At 40.4% G+C, this 23,723-nt stretch overlaps 1 protein-coding gene across 3 annotated transcripts in view; it reads left to right on the forward strand.

The window, feature by feature from the left end:
• Window positions 1-23,723, forward strand: part of WDR36 (WD repeat domain 36) — a 60,487-nt gene that overhangs the window by 21,357 nt on the left and 15,407 nt on the right. For all 3 annotated transcript variants that reach the window (XM_034773692.1, XM_034773690.1, XM_034773691.1), the window contains 7 exons: window positions 4,970-5,035; window positions 8,561-8,644; window positions 12,417-12,571; window positions 15,860-15,974; window positions 16,602-16,767; window positions 17,038-17,146; window positions 18,115-18,194. In XM_034773692.1, the coding sequence (XP_034629583.1) occupies window positions 4,970-5,035; window positions 8,561-8,644; window positions 12,417-12,571; window positions 15,860-15,974; window positions 16,602-16,767; window positions 17,038-17,146; window positions 18,115-18,194 (775 nt within the window). The remainder of the gene's footprint in view (window positions 1-4,969; window positions 5,036-8,560; window positions 8,645-12,416; window positions 12,572-15,859; window positions 15,975-16,601; window positions 16,768-17,037; window positions 17,147-18,114; window positions 18,195-23,723) is intronic.

Genomic DNA, 23,723 nt, shown 5'->3' on the forward strand with positions numbered 1-23,723 from the left:
CTGCGCTTCTTGCTCGAGGCCTGTGCTAGTGAGCAACTCTCACTATAGTTGCCTGAGGTGTCTGGCTAAAGCAGAGTTAAAAGACTGGTGCCAGATTTGCAGGGAATTCAAGCCTAAAATGAAGAACCATGGGGAGGCTAGGGTGAAATTCCTGCTGTTGGAGTTGGCAGTCAGGCCACCATCAAAGCTGGCCCGGTCTGACTTGGTGCTGAGTACTGCAGCTTCAGTAAGAAGTGCACCTCCAGCATTATTGGAATCTGGTCACCAATCTCTCATGCCTGTGCTAAGAAAGAAATATAAGACTTCCAAAGAGGCTCAGAGCAGGGGAAGATCTCTACCCTTAAAGTCTGGTAAGAGGGGTGAGAACATGTTGAATTGAGTGCATCTGAAACCTAAGCACTCCTCTCCCAAATCAGTGCTCTAGTCAGAACAGTTGGTTTCAGTGCAGCAAAGGGCACCATTGAGCCCGATGCCAGAAGCTGCACCGTCAGCTTCATTGTCACCATAAGAAGATACCACCTCAGTGCCAACTACCCTGGAGGTGCTTGAGGCAGCAAGAAATTTGCTCTCCCTCTTGGTACTGGTGTCTCCATTGGTACAGGACTGGGGTCCCTCGGCACCATTGTCCCATCCATTACCATCTCCTGCAGGCCAACCTACTTCCTAGTCAATCCATTCGTACCCTCCAAAGGGAACCTTGCAATGATGATGACGCTCCGTCTATCACCAGGTTCTCAGTACTGGTCCCTGGTTATGACTGGATGTGCAACTTAGAGATGGGATCTTATGTCTCACAAGCCTGAAGCAGGACCCGTCAGTCCCCTCGAGGATCCTCTTTCCCTGCCAACCATTGAGACCCCACAATGGGAGTTGACAAGAAAATGTGGCTAGGTCACTGGGTCTAGCCTTGTACCAGTAGCTATTTTGGGACGCTTTGGGGTTTCCCCAGTTTCCAGATCTCCCCCCTCACTGTGCCTATTCAGTGCCTTGGGGACAGGGCTGCACATCATCTGGGGACAGCCTGCACACTGGTCTGCTCTGTCTGCAGGGTCCAGTTCCAGGACCAGAACCAAACATCAGGAAGAGGTCCTAGAAGCAAGGAACGGCCTGTAGGAGAGCTTCAGTTTCCTCACTCTGGGCTTTCTCTTCATCCTATTCAGATGATGTGGTTTCTCTAGATGAATTTAAAGTCTGAGGAGTTGTGAAAGAGTGGCTGCAGACTTGGGCATGCAGGTCAGGGAGTTCTCCTATAACTTGATTGACATATTATCAACTGTCGGTCCTTCCGAGTGGCTCTGCCAATTAATGAGGCAATACTAGAGCCTATGAAGCCTCCATGGCAGATCCCGTTATCATTGCCTCCCACTTCAAAGAGAAAATTCTATGTGCCCACCCAATGTTTTGAGTACCTTTATATCCACCCACCTCTGGGGTCATTAGTCATGGCAGCTAATGAGAATGAGTGACAAAGACATCAGACTGCTACCCCCAAATCAAAGGACACAAAGAGAGTGGACTTATTTGACAAAAAGATTTATTCCATGGAGGGTTTGCAGCTGTGTATTGCTAACCTACAGGCTCTGCTGGGGTGGTACAGTTTTAATTTATGGGGCTCCATGTAGAAATTCGGAGACCTACTTCTGGAGGTGGCTAGGCAGGAGTTCTTTTCTCTGGTCAATGAGGGCAAATTAGTCGCAAGAACATCACTGCAGCTAGGACCATGTATTTTGCAGTTACCAAGTAAAAATTCTCCTGGTTAGTCTTCTGATGTCCCCTATGAAGTCCAGAATACTTTTCGGGACTTGTCATTTGAGGATACTTCTCTGTTCTCAGACCAGATGGACAGAGTGTTCCATGGCTTAAGGACTCTAGAGCCACCTTAAAGCCACCTTGGGTTTGTACATAGTGCTTCCTGACTGGGGGTAGATCTCAACATCAAGAGAGACACTGATTTCCCTGCCCCCTTCTTCCCTTCCCCCCCATCTGCTCAACGTGACCTGTTCAAAAAAAAAAAAAAAGTCCAGGGGTTTTCGGTGCAAGCCTCGCCCTGCTGCTTCAGCTCCAGCTTGGGCCCTTTGGTACTTCCTGGATGTCTTAAGCAGTTGTTTAGATGGCCCTGTTGAGGTTGCTATGCCATTCTCCATCACTCCAAATCCATATTCCCCCACCTTTGCAAACAGTCTGTTTCACTTCTTCAGTGCTTGCTTCTGAACTACTTCGGACCTGTGGGTTTTGAACACTGTGGAGGTGGGATATACTCTCCAGTTTGCTTCTACCCCTCCCTCACAACTTCCCTCCCTGTCCCTTTCAGGGACCACTCTCACAAAGAGCACCTCTCCCAGGAGGTACACTCTCCCCTTCAGTTGGAAGCTGCAGGGTAGGTTCCATGTGATCTCAGAGGGAAGGGGTTTCATTTCCACTATTTCCTCATCCCAAAAGCAAAAGGGGGGAGGGGAGGAGGATCTCAGAACAATCTTAGGGTACGTCTATACTTACCTCCGGGTTCGGCGGTAAGCAATCGATCTTCTGGGATCGATTTATCGCGTCTAGACAAGACGCGATAAATCGATCCCGGAAGTGCTCACCATCGACGCCGGTACTCCTGCTCCGCGAGAGGAGTACGCGGAGTTGACGGGGGAGTCTGCCTGCCACGTGTGGACCCGCGGTAAGTACTTTGTAGTTCGAACTAAGGTACTTTGACTTCAGCTACGCGAATAACGTAGCTGAAGTTGCGTATCTTAGTTCGAACTGGGGGGTTAGTGTGGACCAGCCCTTAGACATGTGTCAATTCAACAAATTCTTGAAAAAGATAAAGTTCTTCAAGTAGTATTCCTGTGGGTACTCCACTCTAACTGCACTTGCGCCCCCGGCACCTTTGATTGGAGATTTCTCATAGCAGTGTCTATTTAGCCCACACGTGTGTTACCCAGCCTTGTGTTTTGTGCCATTGTTACATAGCACTGTGTGGGCAAACCGCCCTCAGTTCCTTCTCAACCATCTCAGCCTGAGATTGAGCCTTTGTAGTTGTCCATGTTGAGTTTTAGCTCAACTGTGTCCTCTTAGCTCTTTTTATAGTTAGTTTATTATAGTTAAGGCTACGTTTTAGTCACAGGTATTTTTAGTAAAAGTCATGGACAGGTCATGGGCAGTAAACAAAACTTAACGGCCCATGACCTGTCCATGACTTTTACTATATACCCCTGACTAAAACTTGGGGGCGAGGGGGAGGGCGGCGCACGGCCCAGGATCCCCACCGGTGCTGTGGAGGGTGGCAGGGCTGGCAGGCTCCCTCCCTGGCTCTTCCTCCGGGGCTCCCCGGAAGCAGTGACATCCCCCTTGCTCAGCTGCAGGCACCGCTCCCACTGCTCCCATTGTTCGCGGTTCCCAGCAAATGGGAGCTGCGAAGCCAGCGCTCTGGGCAGAGGCAGTGTGCAGAGCTGCCTGGCCATGCCTCCACCTAGCAGCTGAGGGAGGGGGATGTCACTGCTTCTGGGGAGTCCACCACCCAGAGCCCGCCTTATCCCCTCCTGTGCCCCAACCCCCTGCCCCCTCCCACACCCAAACTCTGCTGCTGCTGAGGGCGGGGTGGCCCAAGATTGCCCCAGGAGCAGCCGGTGCGACTGGTGCAGGGGCTGCCTGAGTTGCCCCTGAGCCAGGCATACCGGCCGCTGCAGAAGTCACAGAGGTCACGGAAAGTCACGGAAACAGTAGTAGTAGTTTAGTGTAGAAAAAATGTAGCTAGCTAGCTAGTTTCTCCCCTCCTGGGCATTTTACTTTACTGGGAGGGTAAGCCTGGTTATCTGAGTTTCACACATTGCCTTTTGTGCCGGAAGGCAGTCCCAGTGAGTGATGGGCACTCCCTGTGCATCTGTTGCCTTGGGGAAATCTCACATTTCCCAAAAGTGCAAATTTCTGTTTGGCATTAAAATGTAGGGTCAGAAAAAAAACAGGGAGCTCAAACTTGGACACTTCATGATGGAGAGCTCGCAGCACCTGGCTTCTGACCCAGGCCAGGGGACCTCCCTATACCCTGGTCTCCGAAGAAGTCTGGTGCCTCCGAGCCACACTCCTTGAGGGTATCTAAGAGGAAGACACAAGATTCTTCCCGTAAGATTCCCAAAGACTGTCCCTTGAGTTCTCCAGGTTGGGATTCTCCCTTTAAGAAGTCATGGTCTCTGACTCCAGCCACTTTGGCACCCATTGCTCTCCAACCTGGTATGAATCTGCTAGTTCCTCAGGTACCAAGGGCACTGTTAGACCTAAAGACTCTGAAGTCTGGGGCTCAGATAGGTCATTGGTCTGTGGGGAATCTTTCAAGCACTTATGTCTTGGTGCAGAGGGATTGGGCTCCCCGCCCAAGACTCCTGTCATACAATCTTGGCTTCCTTAATACAAGCCATCCTGCACATAAATTTCCTAAGTCCCATGTACACCCCTGGTCTCCCCAACCCCAAAATTGCCACTGAATCCCCACTTATTTGACTTGCTCCCCTGCTCCCGAAAGAACCTTCTCCTGTAATGCCCATCCCCTGCCTTGTATGGTCCCCACCCCATGCAGCCTTGCTTTCGCTCATCTCTGCTCCTTCTTTTTATCTTTTTTTCCCCGGCTGGCAGAGTTGGTTTGGTTGATTTGTGTACCTTAACTGTGTTTTGATGCCTTAGCCTGTTCTGGTTTCTTTAAAGGTTAGCTTTTACTCATTTCCTGGGTTTACCACACTTGTTTTGGGATAACTGTAAATTTGTGGGGTTTTTGTACCCATAAATTTGTGCTTTTAACCCTAACTTCAGGTCGTTTGGTTTTTGTCTGGGTTTATTGTATATCAAGATTTGGACATAAACTACTTGACTATTCCTGTAGCATTCTGGTTTATCATTGTTCAAATGTCTGTTTTTGATCTTTGTGACTTGGGCATAAGCTGATATTGTTATGGATAGGTATTTAATTTTCTTTTTCTTAATATTCCATCAGGTCAGGATGGAACCTTGCAGTCTTTTTCCACAGTGCATGAAAGGTTCAATAAAAGTTTAGGACGTGGTAAGTAGTATAACGAATGTACAAATGAAAGGAATAAAACATTTTTTTTAATTATGTAAAAATATAGTCTTAAAAATGACATAACTTTGTTTTTCCTATTTGTACAAGTACCAAAGCATATCCTGTAGGGCACGGTGAGCTTCAGGGCACATTTTACATACAGCACGTGGGACTGAAGTGTCTTTGTGTTTTAAAAAGAACAGGAGTACTTGTGGCACCTTAGAGACTAACAAATTTATTAGAGCATAAGCTTTCGTGGACTACAGCCCACTTCTTCGGATGCATAGTATAGTTAAACACTTGAATTAGAATTAATTTGTTAAAGACTGACTTTTTAGAACTATATCATTCTACTATGGGAAATAGTTCCCAGTTTTTTTAATATGAATTATTTTATATTAGTGGAGTATAGAATAGTAGGCATTTTTTCTATTTTTTAAATTTTTTACATATTTAATATTAAACTTTCTCTCTTCTCCCGCACCCTTTAGATTGTATCTCTTAACTCTGGCTATCCACTTCCTCTTCTCTCTTTCCAACAGCACCTCGCAGCTGGCTTGGTGGCTTTCAAGCATTTTTTTTCCCCTGGTGGGACTACATTTTGGGAGTATGTTGTGTTCTTTATTTAGCCTATTAACAAAAATAATCTTGAAAGTAACCTCTGCTGCATCTGAGGAACTTGCTTTTCCACTAATTGAAATTATATAATGGGGTTACAAATGTGCATAGATAAAAAATAATTGTAAAAGAGGTCCTCTGGTGATGTCATAAATTTGTTTTCTGGGGAATTTGTAATACTTGTGATATCTAAGTACATTAATAAGCTAAGCCTTACAACATCCTGAGAAAAGTGAAGTATTCTCCAAATTTTACCTAAGAGGAATTGAAGTTCAAAGATTAAGACTTTGCTAAACTCTCACAGGAAATTCAGATTTCTTGACTCCAACTCTTTTGTGTTAATCACTAGATTGTATTTCCTACTCCAATATAAAAATAGTATATGACACTTCTGAAAAGATCTAAGATACCTATCACACAGAAATAGCATTTAAAAAAAGTTAGTTACAGACTCAAGTACTCAAAAGTTAGGAAATGCTAGAATTAAGCTTGCCTGTGTAATGTTTGTTTGGTCCCTTTTGTATCTGTATTATGATACACGATCGCATGCTATATTTCTCCACAGTACCTCTACCTCATTAAATGCACAGAATGGATGGCGCTTACTGAATGAGCTTCTATTCCATATTTTGTTTTCTCCTCACTTAATTTGTGGCCTTTAGCCTTATTTACTGCAGACTATTCAAACCCTGCTCTGAAGACAGAAGTGTTAATTTCCTCATAGACTTTTCTGTGGTGCTCATCCCTATAGTATCTGAGTGTTTCACAAACATGAATCAATTTTCATAGCTCCCCCGGGAGGTGAGGGGGTGGCATTATTCCCTTACAGATGAGGAACTGGGGCACAGAGATAGTGAGATCAAAAGCGTCCACTAATTTTGAGATTCCTCGGCGTGAGATTTTAGCACATATCTATTTAAAGCTCAGTTCCCATTGACTTCAGTTACAGCTGTATGTGTTTGAGCTCCAGAGTCTCAAGTCAGACTCCCAGGAACACATAGTGACCACCTGTGAAAAGTTTGGTTTATGTGGCTTGTCCAGTATCATACAGACTCTGTGACAGAGGGAGGGATAGAATCAATTTTTCCAGGGAAGCATTCAACTGCCTTAATTATGAGACTGTCCTTTCTTTTCCTGAAGTTTCCTGCCTCCTTTACTGCACACCTTTCAACTACAGCCACTGCAACAAAGAGTACAGGAATGCTACAGAACACATCTTCATTCACTACACAAACCTGATTCATTCCCAGAGCACTATCCATCTGGTACACTGAATGAGAATAGAATGTGATCATGTCATTAAAGACTGTATTCTAATGCATATGCACACATGCATATGTTGAATTATTTCCTAACTTTCCACTGATTGACTCTGCAACCTTTCATGTTGTTTTAATGTAGTTTTTTTGCATGTAAACTCCTGGCTTTTTAAAAAGCAAACTAGAAAAAAATTAGAAATGCTAACACATGAAATCATATTGATCCCTGCCTGGTTCAACAACAGGATTTGGACCTTTAGATCAACAGCACAGATCTCTGTCACCTGAGTGAATGGAGTAATTGATTATATTGACTGGTCTACCATTACTAAGGGGTTTGGGGCACACTTTGCCAGTGGGTTTCAGAGATTTACTGACGAGGAGGAATATTGAACGCAAGATTCACAAGCCTCAATTCCAGGTTCTGGAGTGAAGAGTGCAGTAGTAGAGAGCCTTTTGTCCCCGGTCCCCCAGGAAGCCTGACCACACACCCCTCTCCATGGCTCCCAGTTCCAGTTGCTTTCGCTTTCTCCCCTCTTCCCTGTTGCCAGCTCCTTGCCCTAGTATACTTCATCTGTCCTCACCACTAGTCCAGCTCTTGTTCCCTCTTCACTGGAGTCGGGCTGCTACTTCATGATGTTTGTGGGCTCCAGCAGGGAGATCATCAAGAGCACAGGAGAGAGAAGCTCTCTGCTCTTGGTTCCAATGCCTGCTGCCACAGCAGCTTCTGGCTGCTGAAAGGAGTAATTGGAGGGAAAGTCCTGATTCAGCCCTTTTGCCATGGACTGGAGCGTGCCCAATACAGACTCTCTCTTCTGAGAGTTTAGGTGCCAAACTCTTAAAAGTTGCTACTGAGCATGTGTGAATTGTTGTTTTTTCAAAGGCTTATAACTTGGCCAAATTTGGTGAGATTTTACCAGGAACAGCAAAAGGCGCATCCCAAACACAAGAATGGTCTGACCCAGTATGGCCAATGGTCCATCTAGCCCAATATTGTGTCTTCCAACAGTGGCTGGTGCCAGATGTTTCAGTGAGAATGAACAGAACAGGGTCATTTCTTGAGTGATCCATCCCCTGTCGTCCAGTCACAGCTTCTAGCAACCAGAGGTCTAGGGACATCCAGAGCATGGCATTGTGTCTTGATACCAGTGCAAAAGCCCCCCTGCGTGCAAAATTTCAAGTCCTGACTCCAAAGCATGGAGGAACTGGAGCTTCTCAGCAAAATGATTGGAGGAATTTTTTAACATGAGCAAAACAATTTTTTCCCCTAATCTCAATCTCCAAAATGGCTGAATGGCTTATGCTGAAACTTTCCCAAACTGTTCCACCAGAGGCAGGCATTCAGTATGAAAAATCTTATCCTGAGCAGTTAGTGTGGCAGAATTTAAGCAACTGAAAACAAGGTCTTTATAGTGGGAAGTGCTGGACAACTTTATAAGCAGTGCTATGAGTTTTGTCTATTAGACTTTAATGTTAAAAGTTTCAATTTATACATTTTAGAAACGTTTTTTAAACAAAAGATTAATGTATTCTATATTTTTACTGTGAACTTTACATTTAGTAGATTGTCTATACCTTAAGGAAAGTTTGTGGCTGCATATATTTTTAACTGACTGAGAATTGCTGACATTTTTCTGGTATTTTAAAGGTTCTATAAACAAAAAGAAATCAAAAAGGAAAGGTCTTCAGTATGATACAATGGCCCTTCCACCTATTACTGCATTTGCAACAGGTAGGTAATATTTTATGTCATATGTAGGAGAGAGTCGTCCCTCTGCTCACAGTAACCTGCTTCTTCATTTTTACATTTTTGGTAACATATTCATAAATTTACTAATTTATCAGAAACCCTAATTAATCTTTTTGAGGAGATATATTAGAATGGTACAGCTCTTTATATACTGAACTGTGACTAGCTGGGTAAAAAAGGTGGCATTTTTATATAAACCGTTCCCTCTGAGTACTCTCATTAGAGCTTTAGACTCAATACGCTTGTCTAAGAGTGAACTGGATTTTACTCTGGCTCATGCATCATCAGAGATGTTCGCTAAATTTTGATTGCAGGATCTTTATTGTTGGTGATACACAAGTCAGAAACACCTTAACTTTCTTTATATTTTCACGACTGAGTTTATAGGATTAGCTGACGGGGACCAGCTGGGAGAAATTGCTAGTGTACGGAAATAGCTATTTGTGATTAACAGGTGTTCATGGCATAGTTAAATTATCTTACTGTTACTAATGTGTGTATCCTGCATTGTCAGTAAAATTGTATGTAGATGAACGTATGCAGAGCAATATTTCATTATTTTTTGATAGTGCCTACAATATGATGATTCTCAAACTGGATTTTTTGTTTGTCATGTTAATACATTGGAAGGATTTTCTTAAGATTAAGGCCCCAAAAACTCATCCTCTTGCACCAGAAGCAAAAGCAACTATAGTTGCAATTTCATTTTAACAATGTCAACACATTAATAGCCTACATATTGTAAAAACAAATGTTCAGTTATAATTTGTGTAATTTTAAAGCTTACATTTTGGGTGTTCATATATTACAGGGTTCGGCAACCTTTGAGAAGTGGTGTGCCAAGTCGTCATTAATTTAAGGTTTCGCGTGCCAGTAATACATTTTACATTTACAGAGGCCGGCAGTCGGAACCCCAGACCGGTAGCTGGGGTTCCATTCATCCAGGCAGGCAGCGGCAGCCGGGATCCCGGCTGGCAGCAGAGTGCCACTAAAAATCAGGTTGCCGATCCCTGATATATTGCATAACACACACACCTGGTTTGGCTCTTTCAGTAGTAATTGTTACTCATTGTTTCTGTAATTGCTATCATAGGGCTATATTCAATGTCCTTAAATTTCATAAACTTGTTGACCTAGTTGGCCATTGGTGCAGGTCTTTCAACGGTGTTAAAATATTTAAAATTCATCTGATGTAGAATGTGCTCTAGTGGATAAAGTTACTGGAGTGGGAGCCAGGAGACCTGATATCTATTCCTAGCATGGTTATTGACCTACTGTGTGACCTTGTGCAAATCACTCCACATCTCGATACTTCTGTTTCCCTTCCTGTGCATTTTTCTTGTCTGTTTAGGTTATATTGTTTGACTATACTTGCGGTTCATTTTTTTTAAATGTTCAAAACTAAATAACTGAACTTAGCCAAATTTATTGTCTAGAGACAAAGCAGTACAATACAAAAAGGAGACACACGTACCCTCCTTCCAGAAGCAGATTTTTGCAGCATATTCACCTTACACAGAAGGTGTGCTTCAAAGATAGTAGTATTTATAGTATGACTTGACAAGTTACAAAACTTCACACATCATTTAAACTCTAAGTTTAACCCATTAATTTGTGCTAGCTTTGTCCTTGGTTCCTCTTAAATTGCCCTTATTTTGTTTTGAACTACATTCCAAGTGTTAAGTTTAGGCCTTAATATAGGTTGTCAATTTCAATTTTATTTTAAATAGGTCTATTTTTTTTAAAATGAACATGTATTTAATTTGAATAAAGTTGGAATTTTAATTTTTTTTTATTTTTATCCACAGCGCTGTACCTACTTCCTAACTGAACTTGGTACAAAATATTTATGCATTTTTGCTTTGACAGATTTCCTGTTTTTCTAATGCCAAAGCTGACTTCAGCTTTGCAAAGTGTTGTAGGGTGCTTGACATGGGTCAACAGAATTGTGGGAAGAGCAGACTACATTCAGCTAACATCAATACATATCATACATATTATATTAATACCATGCACATAATACCAGGTAAAAATACCTATTAATGTGGTGTATACTATGCCCAACGTATATGTATTGGATAACCGTTATAAGCTCTTTGGTACAGTGGTGACCTCATACTATGTGTTTTGTACAGCATCTTTCGCAGTTTGGCTTTGATCTCAGTTGGGGTCTCTAAGTGCTACTACAATAGAGAAAATTAATAATAAAATCAAACTGATGAACTCTCACGTCTTGTTTTTGAGAGAATATAGGGATGAGATGTCTACAGACAATGCACCCTTACCTTGTTGGTGGGCAAAATGAAAATCTTATCCTCCAGTGAGTTATAGATATTTTTTTAAAATATTACTGGTTAAATTAAAAAGTGCAAACCACTATTGTATTAAACATTTGGGGAGGATGCATTGTAGAAATTTGTACCTCCAGTTTTCCTGTTCATGTTCATGCCCAGTCCAGTTAGGTAGGGACAGAAAGTTACTGTCTGACTCAGCCTATTTGGAAATAAGGTGGTAGTCTTGTTCCATTTCCTGGTCAACAAATATCCATGACACACAAATGACCACAACAGTTGGCTTTAATTGGGTCCTTTGGTAGTCTAAGGCTATGTCTACACTACTGTGGTAAGTCTACCTAAGTTACACTACTGTAGCTGCAGTCAATGTAGCTTAGGTGGACTTACTGCAGTGTCTACACCGGGCTGGGTCGACTTACCTTAGTCCTCTTGTTCTCTTGGGTACCGGAGTCTACTGGAGAGTGCTCTGCAGTAGATTTCAATCTCCAGGGCTTTTAACTAGCAGTTTTCAGAAGCATGAATTTCACTTGGCTTTTCTTTTATTTCAGTGTCCAAAGTTGTTCAGACTTATTGTTCAGTTAAGCCTAGTAAAAGGGTACAGCAATGTGGATAAAAATCTATTTAAAAAATTAAAATTCAATTTTTTATTTAAATTAAATATAGGTTGGTTTTTTTTTTTAAATCCATTTAAAATTAAATTGAAATTGACAACCTATATTAAGGCCTAACTTCTTATAATCTATTAATTCTTTAGATTGAAATACAAAAAAACAATATAAAGCAGTACATGTTTGCTGCTAAGTTTTAAAGAAATTGAAACGACTGAACTGGTGGAAGTTCCTTGCTAAGTGTCTGGAACTAGAGTTTGTTCAAGTGCTAACCAGTTTTTGACAGCAGTAACCTTGTCTGCAGGTGAAAAGAGAATATTTTCTTCATTTTGGTTTATTCAATTAGTTCAGTTCGATGGTTCATTCAAAGTTAAGAAACCAGTTGGGAGTTGAAAAAAAGCTTGGAATGTTTGTTTTTTGTTTTGCTTTTCTCTTCAAAGGTATGAATAAAAACTTGCTGTGAGAGGTTGAAATCTACTAGTTCTAAAATCCTGAAGGATGTAGTGATCAGAAACTATCAGCTCAATTAATTAAATACAACAGATACTTACTTTTGTTTAATAAATCAGTTTTAATGGTGTACAGAATGCTCACAAATATAGATTGTGGCAACTTATATCCTAGTGGTGAGAATGTAGCTTCCTTATGTGGTTCAGGTTTATTAAAATCTCCAAAAATATTTTTAAAATACTTTTTAGCAATGTTTACTCTAGCTTTTTTTTAACTTTTGACTAGTTAATGAAAATATAAAATTGCAATGGCTTTTGGAAGTAATTTCATAAATTTTGATGTAAGAATCTCTCTTACTCCAGAATGTCAGTTTCTAGAGTAACAATTTGGATTGTATTACAGAGATAGCACGTCAGAATGACTGGGATGGGATCATTGCTTGCCATCAAGGTTATATAACTTGTACGACCTGGAACTACCAGAAAACTTCAATGGGAGCCCATAAACTGAAACCAAAAGCATTCAGCAAAAACAAGCCTCTTGATGTATATGCAACAGTAAGTTTGGTTTTGGGGTAATCTTATTTCTTCAATATTGTGGCATGACTGCTAATTTGCTATCCGGTTGCACAGAAACTGAATACTTAAAACCAAGAAGCATTTGGTAAAGATCTAAATAAGTCTTGCAAAATTCTATTTATCAGCTACATTGGGGTTAATAATTTTTTATAAGTGAGTAAAATAATAAAGTAAATGCTGACTATTTCAATCTGATGTATCTTGAAACTCCAAGTTATCTAAAATTGTCTCCTGAATTAGAAATACATGGGGGAGGAAAACAAATTTTAGTTTTATGAGCTCCAATTATTTGAAGATTTGTAGCTGCTCCATAGACATTTAAATAGTCAAGGTGTACCTTTGTTCCTCTCACTTTCATCTTTGTTTATGGTGGGAGAGAAGATTTTGTGCCCGGGCTGGTAAACTGTCATGACAGTTTTGTACGGGTATGTTAAGCAATATTTTCTCAAGATTAACACCTTTGAAAATGATAGGTACAGTATTCTTCGCTTAACGTTGTAGTTATGTTCCTGAAAAATGCAACTTTAAGCGAATCCAATTTCCCCATAAGAATTAATGTAAATGGGGGGAGGGAGGTTAGGTTCCAGGGAAATTGTTTTCACCAGACAAAAAACTATATATTCTATAGATATACACACAGTATACGTTTTAAACAAACAATTTAATACTGTTCACAGCTATGATGATTGTGAAGCTTGGTTGAGGTGGTGAAGTTAGAGGGTGGAAGAGGGAGGGATATTTCCCAGGGAATGCCTTGCTGCTAAATGATGAATTAGCACTCGGCTGAGCCCTCAAGAGTTAACACGTTGTTGTTGTAACCGCTCACACAAGGCAGCAGGAACACGAGGGAGGGGAGACAGCATAGCAGACAGAGACAGACCCACGCCTTGTGTGTGGGGGAGAGAGAGAGAGAGATGCACACTGCCCCTTTAAGTAAGCTGACCCACTCTTAAGTGCATTGTCTCAACTTCCTGATCCACTTAAAGACAACAGATGCTGCCCCAAGCTCTCTCTGTCTCTCTCCATCCCTGTCGCTTCCCTGCTCTATATGGAGAAGGGGTAAGTGGGGTGCAGGATCAGAGGGGAGGGGGACACCCTGACATTAGCCCTCTCCCCCTTCTACGTCCGCACAGCAAGCAGGAGTCTCTGGGAGCAGCTCCAAGGCAGAGGGCAGGAGCAGCACATGGCAGTGGGGGAAGGGACAGCTGAACTGCCGATTGATAGCCTGCTGGGCGGCTGCAGCACAGGGAATTTAGGGGAGCGGGGAGCAGATAGGGGGGCTGCCGGTCCACCCTGGTTCCAAGCCCCCACCAGCTAGCTGCAACAGGCTGCTCTTCCTGCAAGCTGTGGACAAAGCAGGCGGCTGCTAAATGACCTTGGAAGGGAGCATTGCACAACTTTAAACGAGCATGTTTTCTAATTGATCAGCAACGTAACAACATTAACCGGGATGACTTTAAGTGAGGAGTTACTGTATGTTTCTAAGTTGCGTGCAAAAAAAAGTACATTGAAAGAATGTTAAGGGCACAGAGTCACGCACTCAAAAGTTGGGAAATGCCAGATTTAGGATTGCACATGTAATCTTAATTCTGCCTCCTTGATATCCAACCTGTGCACTGAATAAGTACCTGTACTAAGTCTGGTTGGAGGGAGCCCTTCTCAATACTCTCTAGTCTGAGCCTATAGGAGTTGGGGAAGCTCCTGCCCCATGTGGTGCCCCCAGAGGAGGAAAGTGAGGCTGGTGTTGTGTGCCTGGTCCAGAGAAAAGTGTGTTTGGAGAGTAGAAGTGGGCCCCCCTCCTTACTCCTCTTGCCTCCACTACTTTGTCAGCTCCCAGATATTCCAGTATGGGTGGGTGTCGGGGAGTGTGCCTGCTGCTTGGGTAGAAGCATAAACCCATCTTAGAAGCTTCACATTAAATGTTGGCATCCTGCCAAAATAATAATTTCCTGAGGGAACCCAAGTGAGAGAAGGAAAATGGTGATTCTTTCTTAAAACAATTTTATATCGTGGCTACATCTGAATGGAATTTCATGGGACAAAGAAAAGCACTTCTCTAGTTAAGGGCATTCTCCCTGCCGAATTTCAAAGGCTCTGCTGCAACTATGGAAGTGTAAGGGCTTCTCAAAGAAAAGGTCTTAATCCTTTATAATGGAAAAAATTAGGCAACCTAAACAGGGATTGCTAGTACTCCTTCTATAATGATGTCCCTGAACTTAGTTCAAAATAAATTTTTTATTTTCTGTTTTGTTTTCTCTTATGCAATATCACTGACCTCTGCCCCTAGTTAATTCTTTCCCATTTGATAACAGGAATTGATGGTAGTTTGAGGTAAATGCATATAATAGTTCTATCAGCAAGAATAGCAACCAAAATACAGAGTGCTTAGTACAAATGAGTGTGAAATCTTTTCCAGCTGAATAAGTAAATATATTGCTAAGCAGCTAGATCAGGCTTCTTTGATTAATTTAGACAAGAGAATTCTTTGTATATATTGAAGGGGTGGTACATCAGGAAATTTACAAGTTATCCCATTATAGGAAAATAACTAGCTAACTATGGAATTTGGTGGTGGTACAGTGGGTATAACTATTAGACTGGATTGTGGGTCTTGGATTGTGTCTGTTCACACACATGTATCCAGACCCCTCTTTGTGATGTCTCCTCCTTCTTAAGTTCTGGGTTGAAAGATCTAAAATGTAAACTCTCCTCTTTTCTGCATGCATCATAGTTGATTGTTTTCAGATACTGTTACTCCATTTCTAGCACCAAAGTAGGGTGGCAGCAGACTTTGAAGTTAACTTCCCTAACATGTCCTTTTGTGCAATGGAGGGCTAATCATATAGATTTTGTTTTTTAGGTTACACTGATCATATCATATCAGGCATTAAGATGCATGTGACTAATGATAAATGTTGTTTACAATTAGGTGGCTATGAGAATGTCACTAACTTATTTTATTTGTGTACTCTCATCTTCATTGCTTAGTCTTTCTGCCATGTGCTCATTTTTATCATAACTTCTCTCAAAAAAGCAAATATAGCTTTCCTTTCTGTGTGGGAGAAGATAAACCTTCATTTATGTTGTTAATCTTAAAACCACAAGAGAATTGTAATATAGAGATTTTGAAGATTTTCCTTTCTCAATATGAGGTGCTTTGTAACTGCTGTAGATAGACAAGCACATTTACAATTAAATATATTTTTTCTTTGCTAATGAGCTATGTGTTTTATGTTCCTTTCTCATTTTTTTTCCTTCCCTTTAAAGGTAGTTGACATTACTACATGTGGAAACTTTGCTGTAATTGGGCTTTCAACAGGACATGTAGATGTATACAACATGCAGTCTGGCATTCACCGAGGACATTATGGAAAAGAAAAAGGTGAACTTTTTTTTTTTTAATTACACCCTAAGAGAATAGCTGCAAATCGAAAGACTTTTATTGTAGTTTCTGGGTGGAATGCAGGAATCTTGCTATTGAAGCAACAGGTGGCTGTGATTACTCTACAGTTAACTTGTCTTTTATTCTCTCTGAGTGAAGGACAACAACACTCCCGCTACTGTGGATAGTTGTGGAGTTGGCATCTAGTTAATTTTAAGTAACATAAACTAATAGGCTACTATTAACATAGGCTAATATTCTGTTTTGTGTCAACATGAAAAATTGTTCAGTTAAAATCTTTTGAATTTCCATCTTAATCTTGTTATTAGCATACATTTTTTGTATATCTCATTATGTGTCACTAATGCTTAGTTATCTGTACCTTAATCAATTAAACAGAATTGGCCTGTGCACACATGGAAAGCACTGATTAAGTATATAAACTTATAATATTCAAGTAATAGTTGTCAGGGGACTTTACAATTGTTTGTCCGATACCTTCCTCTTGTTTAAATCTGTCTTTAGCTCTGAAGGGACCTAGATTTCCCAGTAACTAGCACTATGTAGGTACCTAAGATAGGTGTAAAGCCCTGAAATGTAATTTATTTTTTTTCTTTTGGATTAAAGCACATGAAGGTGCCATTAGAGGGGTAGCAGTGGATGGATTAAACCAGTTGACAATCACAGCTGGAAGTGAAGGATTAATTAAATTCTGGAAGTTCAAGACCATGGACCTAGTTTACTCTGCAAATCTCTCTTCTTCTCCAAGTGCAATGCTGCTTCACAGAGACAGGTGAGAATCTAAAACTATTTCAGTTGCAGCTTTGATTGTTTTGTTGTAGTCTTAAAGACCATGACAAAAATGTCTTTCATTTCCTAACATTTTAAGCTAGAAATGACTGTTAGTCCTGCAAGGAGCTTTTTATATTACAGAAAAAATGGAAACTTGTCTTGCTTAGGAAATTTCAGTAGAACATAAAATTTTGTCAGGTAATATCAGGATATGCTTGTCTGTTTTATCTCTGAATATTAACTGCCAAAATATACTACTAATTCTTTCCAGTGGTATTCTGGGAATTGCCTCAGATGACTTTGGCATTAGCGTTTTGGATATAGAAACAAGAAGGATCGTCAGGAAGTTCTCCGGACACCACAGCCAGATTAATGACATGGTGAATGTATATACTGTACATATTTGTGTGCTCACGATCTGCAACAAAAGTTAATTCAATTTGAGGGTGATAGATTTATTGTCTGTATATAACAGATAATAAAATATAAATGTATGTTTAAGTTGGATCCCTTCTTGTTGTGTTCAGCTGCAGAAGCCAAAAAATTCAGGGTACCCCTTTGGAAACTGCAACCATACATGTGTATATGTCCTCTTAAGAATTAATGTAGTTTGCTGATTAAAATGCTCAATGTTCAAATAGTTAATATAGAAATTTTAGCTCACCCGTACAGTCTTGTAATTTTATTACCAAAGGACAGATAGTTTAAAAAATGAATGTCTAAAACCTTTATTTTTTTGTCAATAGTCAAACGAAAATTTAGAAGTAATATAACAGATATTTGAGGCCACACTGGTGTTATTGAGGGCAGCAATTGGGATGCTATCCATCTCTTCAAAGTCTATATTGGCACAAGAGATTCCCTACAAACCAGAAGTATAAACAGTAGTTTTAAGCATCTATCGTAACATAGCTGTATTTGTTTATTATACAGCACATAAGAGTGACATGCTAATGTGCATTAGGTATTTGCTTTCAAAATGCTGTCTGGATTTGTATTCAGTTACTAATTTATTCCAAATACCAAGAGATGAGTACATCCTGATGTTGACGTCTTATGTTTTTATATATTTTTTTCTTTTACATTTTGTGGTGAATATCTATCTGTGTGCACAAAAGTGAGGGCCCACAAACATAATATGGTCACTGCACTTGTACGGTATCCTGCTACACCCTTGCTTTTCTAGCCTTAAGTCTCCTGTGATCAGAGACTATCAGTTTTGTTGTGTGGACAAATGTCTGCCTAGGACTGGGATGAAAGTATCAATCCAATCTTCTCTTATGAACTAAAGCAGGATGTGTATGCTCTAAAATGCTTATTTAGATATATTATTTTATTATTATTATAGACTTTCAGTCCCGATGGCCGTTGGCTAATAACTGCATCAATGGATTGCACCATTAAGACTTGGGACCTCCCATCTGGATGGTAAGTCAATTTAAGTACTGTATAAGAGAGCTCTTACTTGCATATGAATTCCATGCATTAAACCACAAAAAAGACTTGATGCATTGACGATTTCCCATAAACCTACACTAATTAAAAAAGTTAATATTCGTTGAACATTAGTATTTGAAACTGACTTGTTTTGTCTGGCATTAGTAATTTTTATAGCCATTTTATGAAGCTCTTGTAAATGGAAATGTAGAAAATTACAGTATAGGCAGTGTTTGAAGCCTGACATTGAAATTGTGAACAATAGGATTTCCTGGTTTTTTTTTTTTACTTTCAAGCACATGTACAACTGAAAAGGTTAAAAGGTCAGTTTTACTTTGATGATAAAACCACGGAACCTTATGTTCTGCTTTCCTGAATGGTACTTCATGTCAATGCAAAACACTTTGTAAATTCAAAAGCATAAAATGACTGTCTGTTATCATGTCTGTAGTATCAAACACTAGGTTAAGATTGCAAATCAACTTTAATTTTCCATTTCTACTTATAAACTTCCCGAAAATTTCTCCTCTGCTCAAAAATGAATATTCTGCTCTGGATGTTCAGTTTTGGTTGAGAAGTACACAGTATTTCAAGAGGTGGGAAAGGTGTGCACAAAGGTGACTTCAAACCCCCTTTGTGCTTTCCTGCTCTGGGCTGATACCTCAGGGCATGTCTCCACAGCAAAGAAAAACCCATGGCTGGCCTGACTCGGGCTCACAGGGCACAGACTATGGGGCTGTTTCATTCCTGTGTAGACTCCTGGGCTTGGGCTGCAGCCCAAGCTCTGGAACCCTCTCACCCGGCTTACAGCCTGAGTCCAAAGTATACGCAGTAATGAAACAGCCCCATGTCCGAAGCCGGGCCAGTCACAGGTTTTTTTTGCTGTGTAGATATAGCTTTAGTGTAAGTTAGAGAAGCTTAAATGTTAGGCTTCTCTGACTGCAGCTGGGTCCCAATTGCTCGAAGGTTTGCATTGTTCTGTTGCTATGACAGTATTAACTGAAAATTGTTTACCTTATGAAGGCTTTTATTTAAAGTACATGATGTGAGTTGTATCACAGAAAGATTGGTCAATAGATTGTTGAAAGTCATGCCTCAAGTTAGAGACCCAAAGATTAATGGATGAATTAAATTTAGAACTTCTCTCCTCAAAACTGTTATAGGTTTTTAATGTTGATTTCATTTCTTATTAAAGAAATTACTTGGAAAAGCATATGATAAAGTTTAAAGGCAATCTAAGACTGTCACTGCACTTGCCTTGAGTGTTTAGCTTGTTTAACATTTGCATCTGTCACTGTAGTACATAGATGCTATTGTATTTTATAATATATATTGACGATAGGAAGACAACAAAATAACTCTAGCAAAATTCTTGTTGATATGGAATCAACATGACCTGTTCTGTCTGAAAAAAATTAGGGTAATTTGTCTTGCTTGGAATTTAGAGAGATGGTTTTGCTCTTGAATAGGCAGAGGAAAATACTGAAACAGAGCAATGATGCTCATTAAAAATTCAGCTGCAGGTCTTACTTTCCCTTAGTATGATTAGGAATAAGAGCTATTTGAGACATAGCAATTGTTTTTGTAACTTTGAAGCTCTACTTAAGGAAAATCGTAGATTTTATTTGATTCAAAAACATCAGTCTTTTACAAGTTATGATACGTCTGTTTTTAGTGTGCACTCTGCTATCCACTCATTGAGCACATGGTGTATAAATTCTGTTGAAATCTGAATGATGTTTAAATGGTCTCCTTAAATTTCACAGAAATAGATGATCCATCTATGCTTGATTATATGTAATTTAATTGATGTAACTGTATGCAAATTTCTCTTACTCAGTGTAGCTTGGACAGACAAATTAATAGGAGTACTTGTGGCACCTTAGAGACTAACATTGATTTTGAGCATAGGTTTTCGTGGTCTATAGCCCACTTCATCGGATGCATAGAATGGAACATATAACAAGAGTGTATATCTATACATACAGAGAAGATGCCATACCAGCATTAAGAGGCTAATTAATTAAGGTTACCTATTATCAGCAGGAAAAAAACTTTTGTAGTGATTATCAAGATGGTCAATTACAGACAGTTGACAAGAGATGTAAGGTTTCAGAGTAACAGCCGTGTTAGTCTGTATCCGCAAAAAGAAGATGTAAGGATAGTTATCATAAGGAAATAGATTCAAGTAGTGTAATGACTCAGCCATTCCCAGTCTCTATTCAAGCCAGAGTTAATGGTATCTAATTTGCAAATCAATTCAAGATCAGCATTTTCTCATTGGAGTCTGTTTTTGAAGTCTCTCTGTTGCAAAATTGCTTATGTGCAAATAAATCTTGTTAGTCTCTAAGGTGCCACAAGTACTCCTGTTTTTACAGATACAGACTAACACGGCTGCTACTCTGAAACCAGACAAATTAACGTTAATTTACATGCCCTGTACTCATAATCTGGGTTATCTTTTTAACTCTCTCTAGCCTTGAACTTTTTCCTGGTGATCTCAGTATGCACTAACACATTCTTCTGCCCCTCCCAGCCTAACTCATCATACTTACATTTCCTTTTTGAGTGGTTATGGATTCTCTCCTTGCACGAGACAGTGGTTTTATACAGGCATCTATGGGGCTTTTTTTGTTCACCTCCCACATCCACTGCTATGCTTCTGGTCTTGTGCTGCTGAGCAGCTCTGTTGGAAATCCCATGACCTGGCTGACTTCCTCCATTACAGATTTTTTTCTCTCCTCCTTCAGTTCTGCCATCTTCCTTGCTAAACAACTCTACTACTACAACTTAATTAAATCTCACACCCACAATCCCAGATGCCTTTTTGTTACCTTTGGCTCACTGCTCAAACCCTCTGCTCCCCATATGCCCACTTCTCTCTCCACCCAGGATCTCTGATTTCTTCCAAGGGAAATTTTGACAAAATACAACACGAGGTGACTTCCCCTTCCTACAGCTCCTCTCATCTTTCTCCGCTGTCACAGATGGAGAAGTTTCCCTTCACTCGCTCCAGTGGCCCCATCACATCTCCTGATCTCCCTCGTACCCACTCTTGTCCCTTCCCTTTTGGCTCTTCCCTTCACAATACAAACATGTTCTAGACTCTTAGAAATGTAGGACTGTAAGGGACTTTAAGTCACCTAGCTCAGTCTTCTGCACTCAAGGCAGGACTAAGTAATAACCAGACCGTTCCTGACAGGTGTTTGTCTAACTCAGTGGCTCTCAACCTTTCCAGACTACTGTACCCCTTTCAGGAGTGTGATTTTTTTTTTTTTTTTTTTGTCTTGCGGACCCCAAGTTTCATCTTACTTAACTACTTGCTTACAGAATCAGACATAAAAATACAAAAGTGTCACAGCACACTATTACTGAAAAATTGCTGACTTTCTCATTTTTACCATATAATTATAAAATAAATCAATTGGAATATAAATATTGTATGTACATTTCAGTGTATAGTATATAGATTAATATAAAGTCATTGTCTGTATGAAATTTTAGTTTGTACTGACTTCGCTAGTGCTTTTTAGGTAGCCTGTTGTAAAACTAGGCAAACATCTAAATGAGTTGATGTATCCCTGGAAGACTTCTGCGTATCCCCAGGGATATGTATACCTCCAGTTGAGAACCACTGGTCTAACGTATTCTTAAAAACCTCCAATGACAGAAATTCTGCATGTCCGACTTAAACCTCCCTTGCAATTTAAGCCTATTGCTTTTTTCCTGTCCTCGGACATTAAGGAGAACAATTTTTCACCCTCCTTCTTTGTAACAACCTTTTATGCACTAGAAAACTATTATACTGTCCCCTCACAGTCTTCCCTTTTCCAGACTAAACAAACCCATTTTTTTCAGTCTAGACATTTGATCACTCTTTTTGTTCTCTTCTGGACTTTCTCTAATTTGTCCACATCTTTCCTGAAATGTGGCACCCAGAACCGGGCACAATACTCTAATTAAGGCCTTATCAGTGCAGAGTAGAGTGGAAGAATGACTTCTCATGTCTTGCTTACAACATTCCTGCTAATACATCCCAGAATGATGTTCGTTTTTTTTCCAACAGTGTTATACTGTTGACTCATATTTAGTATATGATTCACTATAACCCCCTGACCCCCTTCCACAGTACTCCTACCTAGGTAATCATTTCCTATTTTGTATGTGTGCAATTGATTGTTCTTTCCTAAGTGGAGTACTTTGCATTTGTCCATATTGAATTTCATCCTATTTACTTCAGACCGTTTGTCCAGATCATTTTGAATTTTAATCTTATCCTACAAAGCACTTGAAACACCTCCCAGTGTGGTATCATCCACAAATTTTAAGTGTATACTCTATGCCATTATCTAAATCATTTTTGAAGATATTGAACAGAACCAGTCCCAGGACCAATCCCTGCCAGATTCCACTCGATATGCTCTTCCAGCTTGACTGTGAGCCCTGATAACCACTCTGTGGGAACAGCTTTCCAACCAGTTACGTATCCACCTTTATAATAACTCCATCTATGGGGAGGGATAGCTCAGTGGTTTGAGCATTGGCCTGCTAAACCCAGGGTTGTGAGTTCCCTCCTTGAACGGGTCACTTAGGGATTGGGGGCAAAATCAGTACTTGGTCCTGCTAGTGAAGGCAGGGGGCTGGACTTGATGACCTTTCAAGGTCCCTTTCAGTTCTATGAGATAGGTAGGCATTTCCCTAGTTTGAGACGGTCATGTGAGACCATACCAAAATCCTTAATAAAGTCAAGATACACCACATCTACTGCTTCCCCCGGATCCACAAGCCTCGTTACCCTACCTAGGTAATCATTTCCTATTACCAAAGGAATGGTTTTGTTGTTGACAAATCCATATTGACTGTTACTTGTCACCATAGCATCTTCTAGGTGTCTACAAATTGACTGCTTGATTATTTGCTGCATTATCTTTCTCGGTACTGAGGTTAAGATGACTGGTTTTGCAATTCCTCGAATTGTCCTTAATGCCCTTTTTATACATTTGCACTATATTTGCATTCTGCCAGTCCTCTGGAATCTCTCCCACCTTCATCTCTCTCTTTTCCCTCCTCCCCCGATCCTGAACATCTGTAGCTCCCACTGATATCTTGCTCCAGTTGTGACCTTCTACACTTCTGAAAATCTGACCTTAGGTGACTCAAGTTGGGCTTTCAGAAAATAGAGAAACACAGTGGCCACCTGTAAAAACTTTGGTTTAAGTGACCTGCATAGCATCACAGAGGACATGTGTTGCAGAGCCAGGGAAGGAACCTTGTTCTCCAAGTGTCATTAAGCTGCCTTAACCAAAATCATCCTTTCTCTTCCTGCAGACCCGTTTCATTCACTTCACATCTTCCAATTACTGCAGTAAATGAACCAGGAATCCTACAGTAAATGGATTTGTTCACTACAACACTGATTCATTTACTAAGCACTGTCTCTCCTACACTATATAAGAGTAGAGTCTTTTCTTTCAAAGTGTCTTTGCATATGAAGAAATGCTCATTAAAATAATAACTTCA

The sequence above is a fragment of the Trachemys scripta genome, chromosome 6 (assembly GCF_013100865.1).
Source record: "Trachemys scripta elegans isolate TJP31775 chromosome 6, CAS_Tse_1.0, whole genome shotgun sequence".
NCBI lineage: Eukaryota > Metazoa > Chordata > Testudines > Emydidae > Trachemys > Trachemys scripta.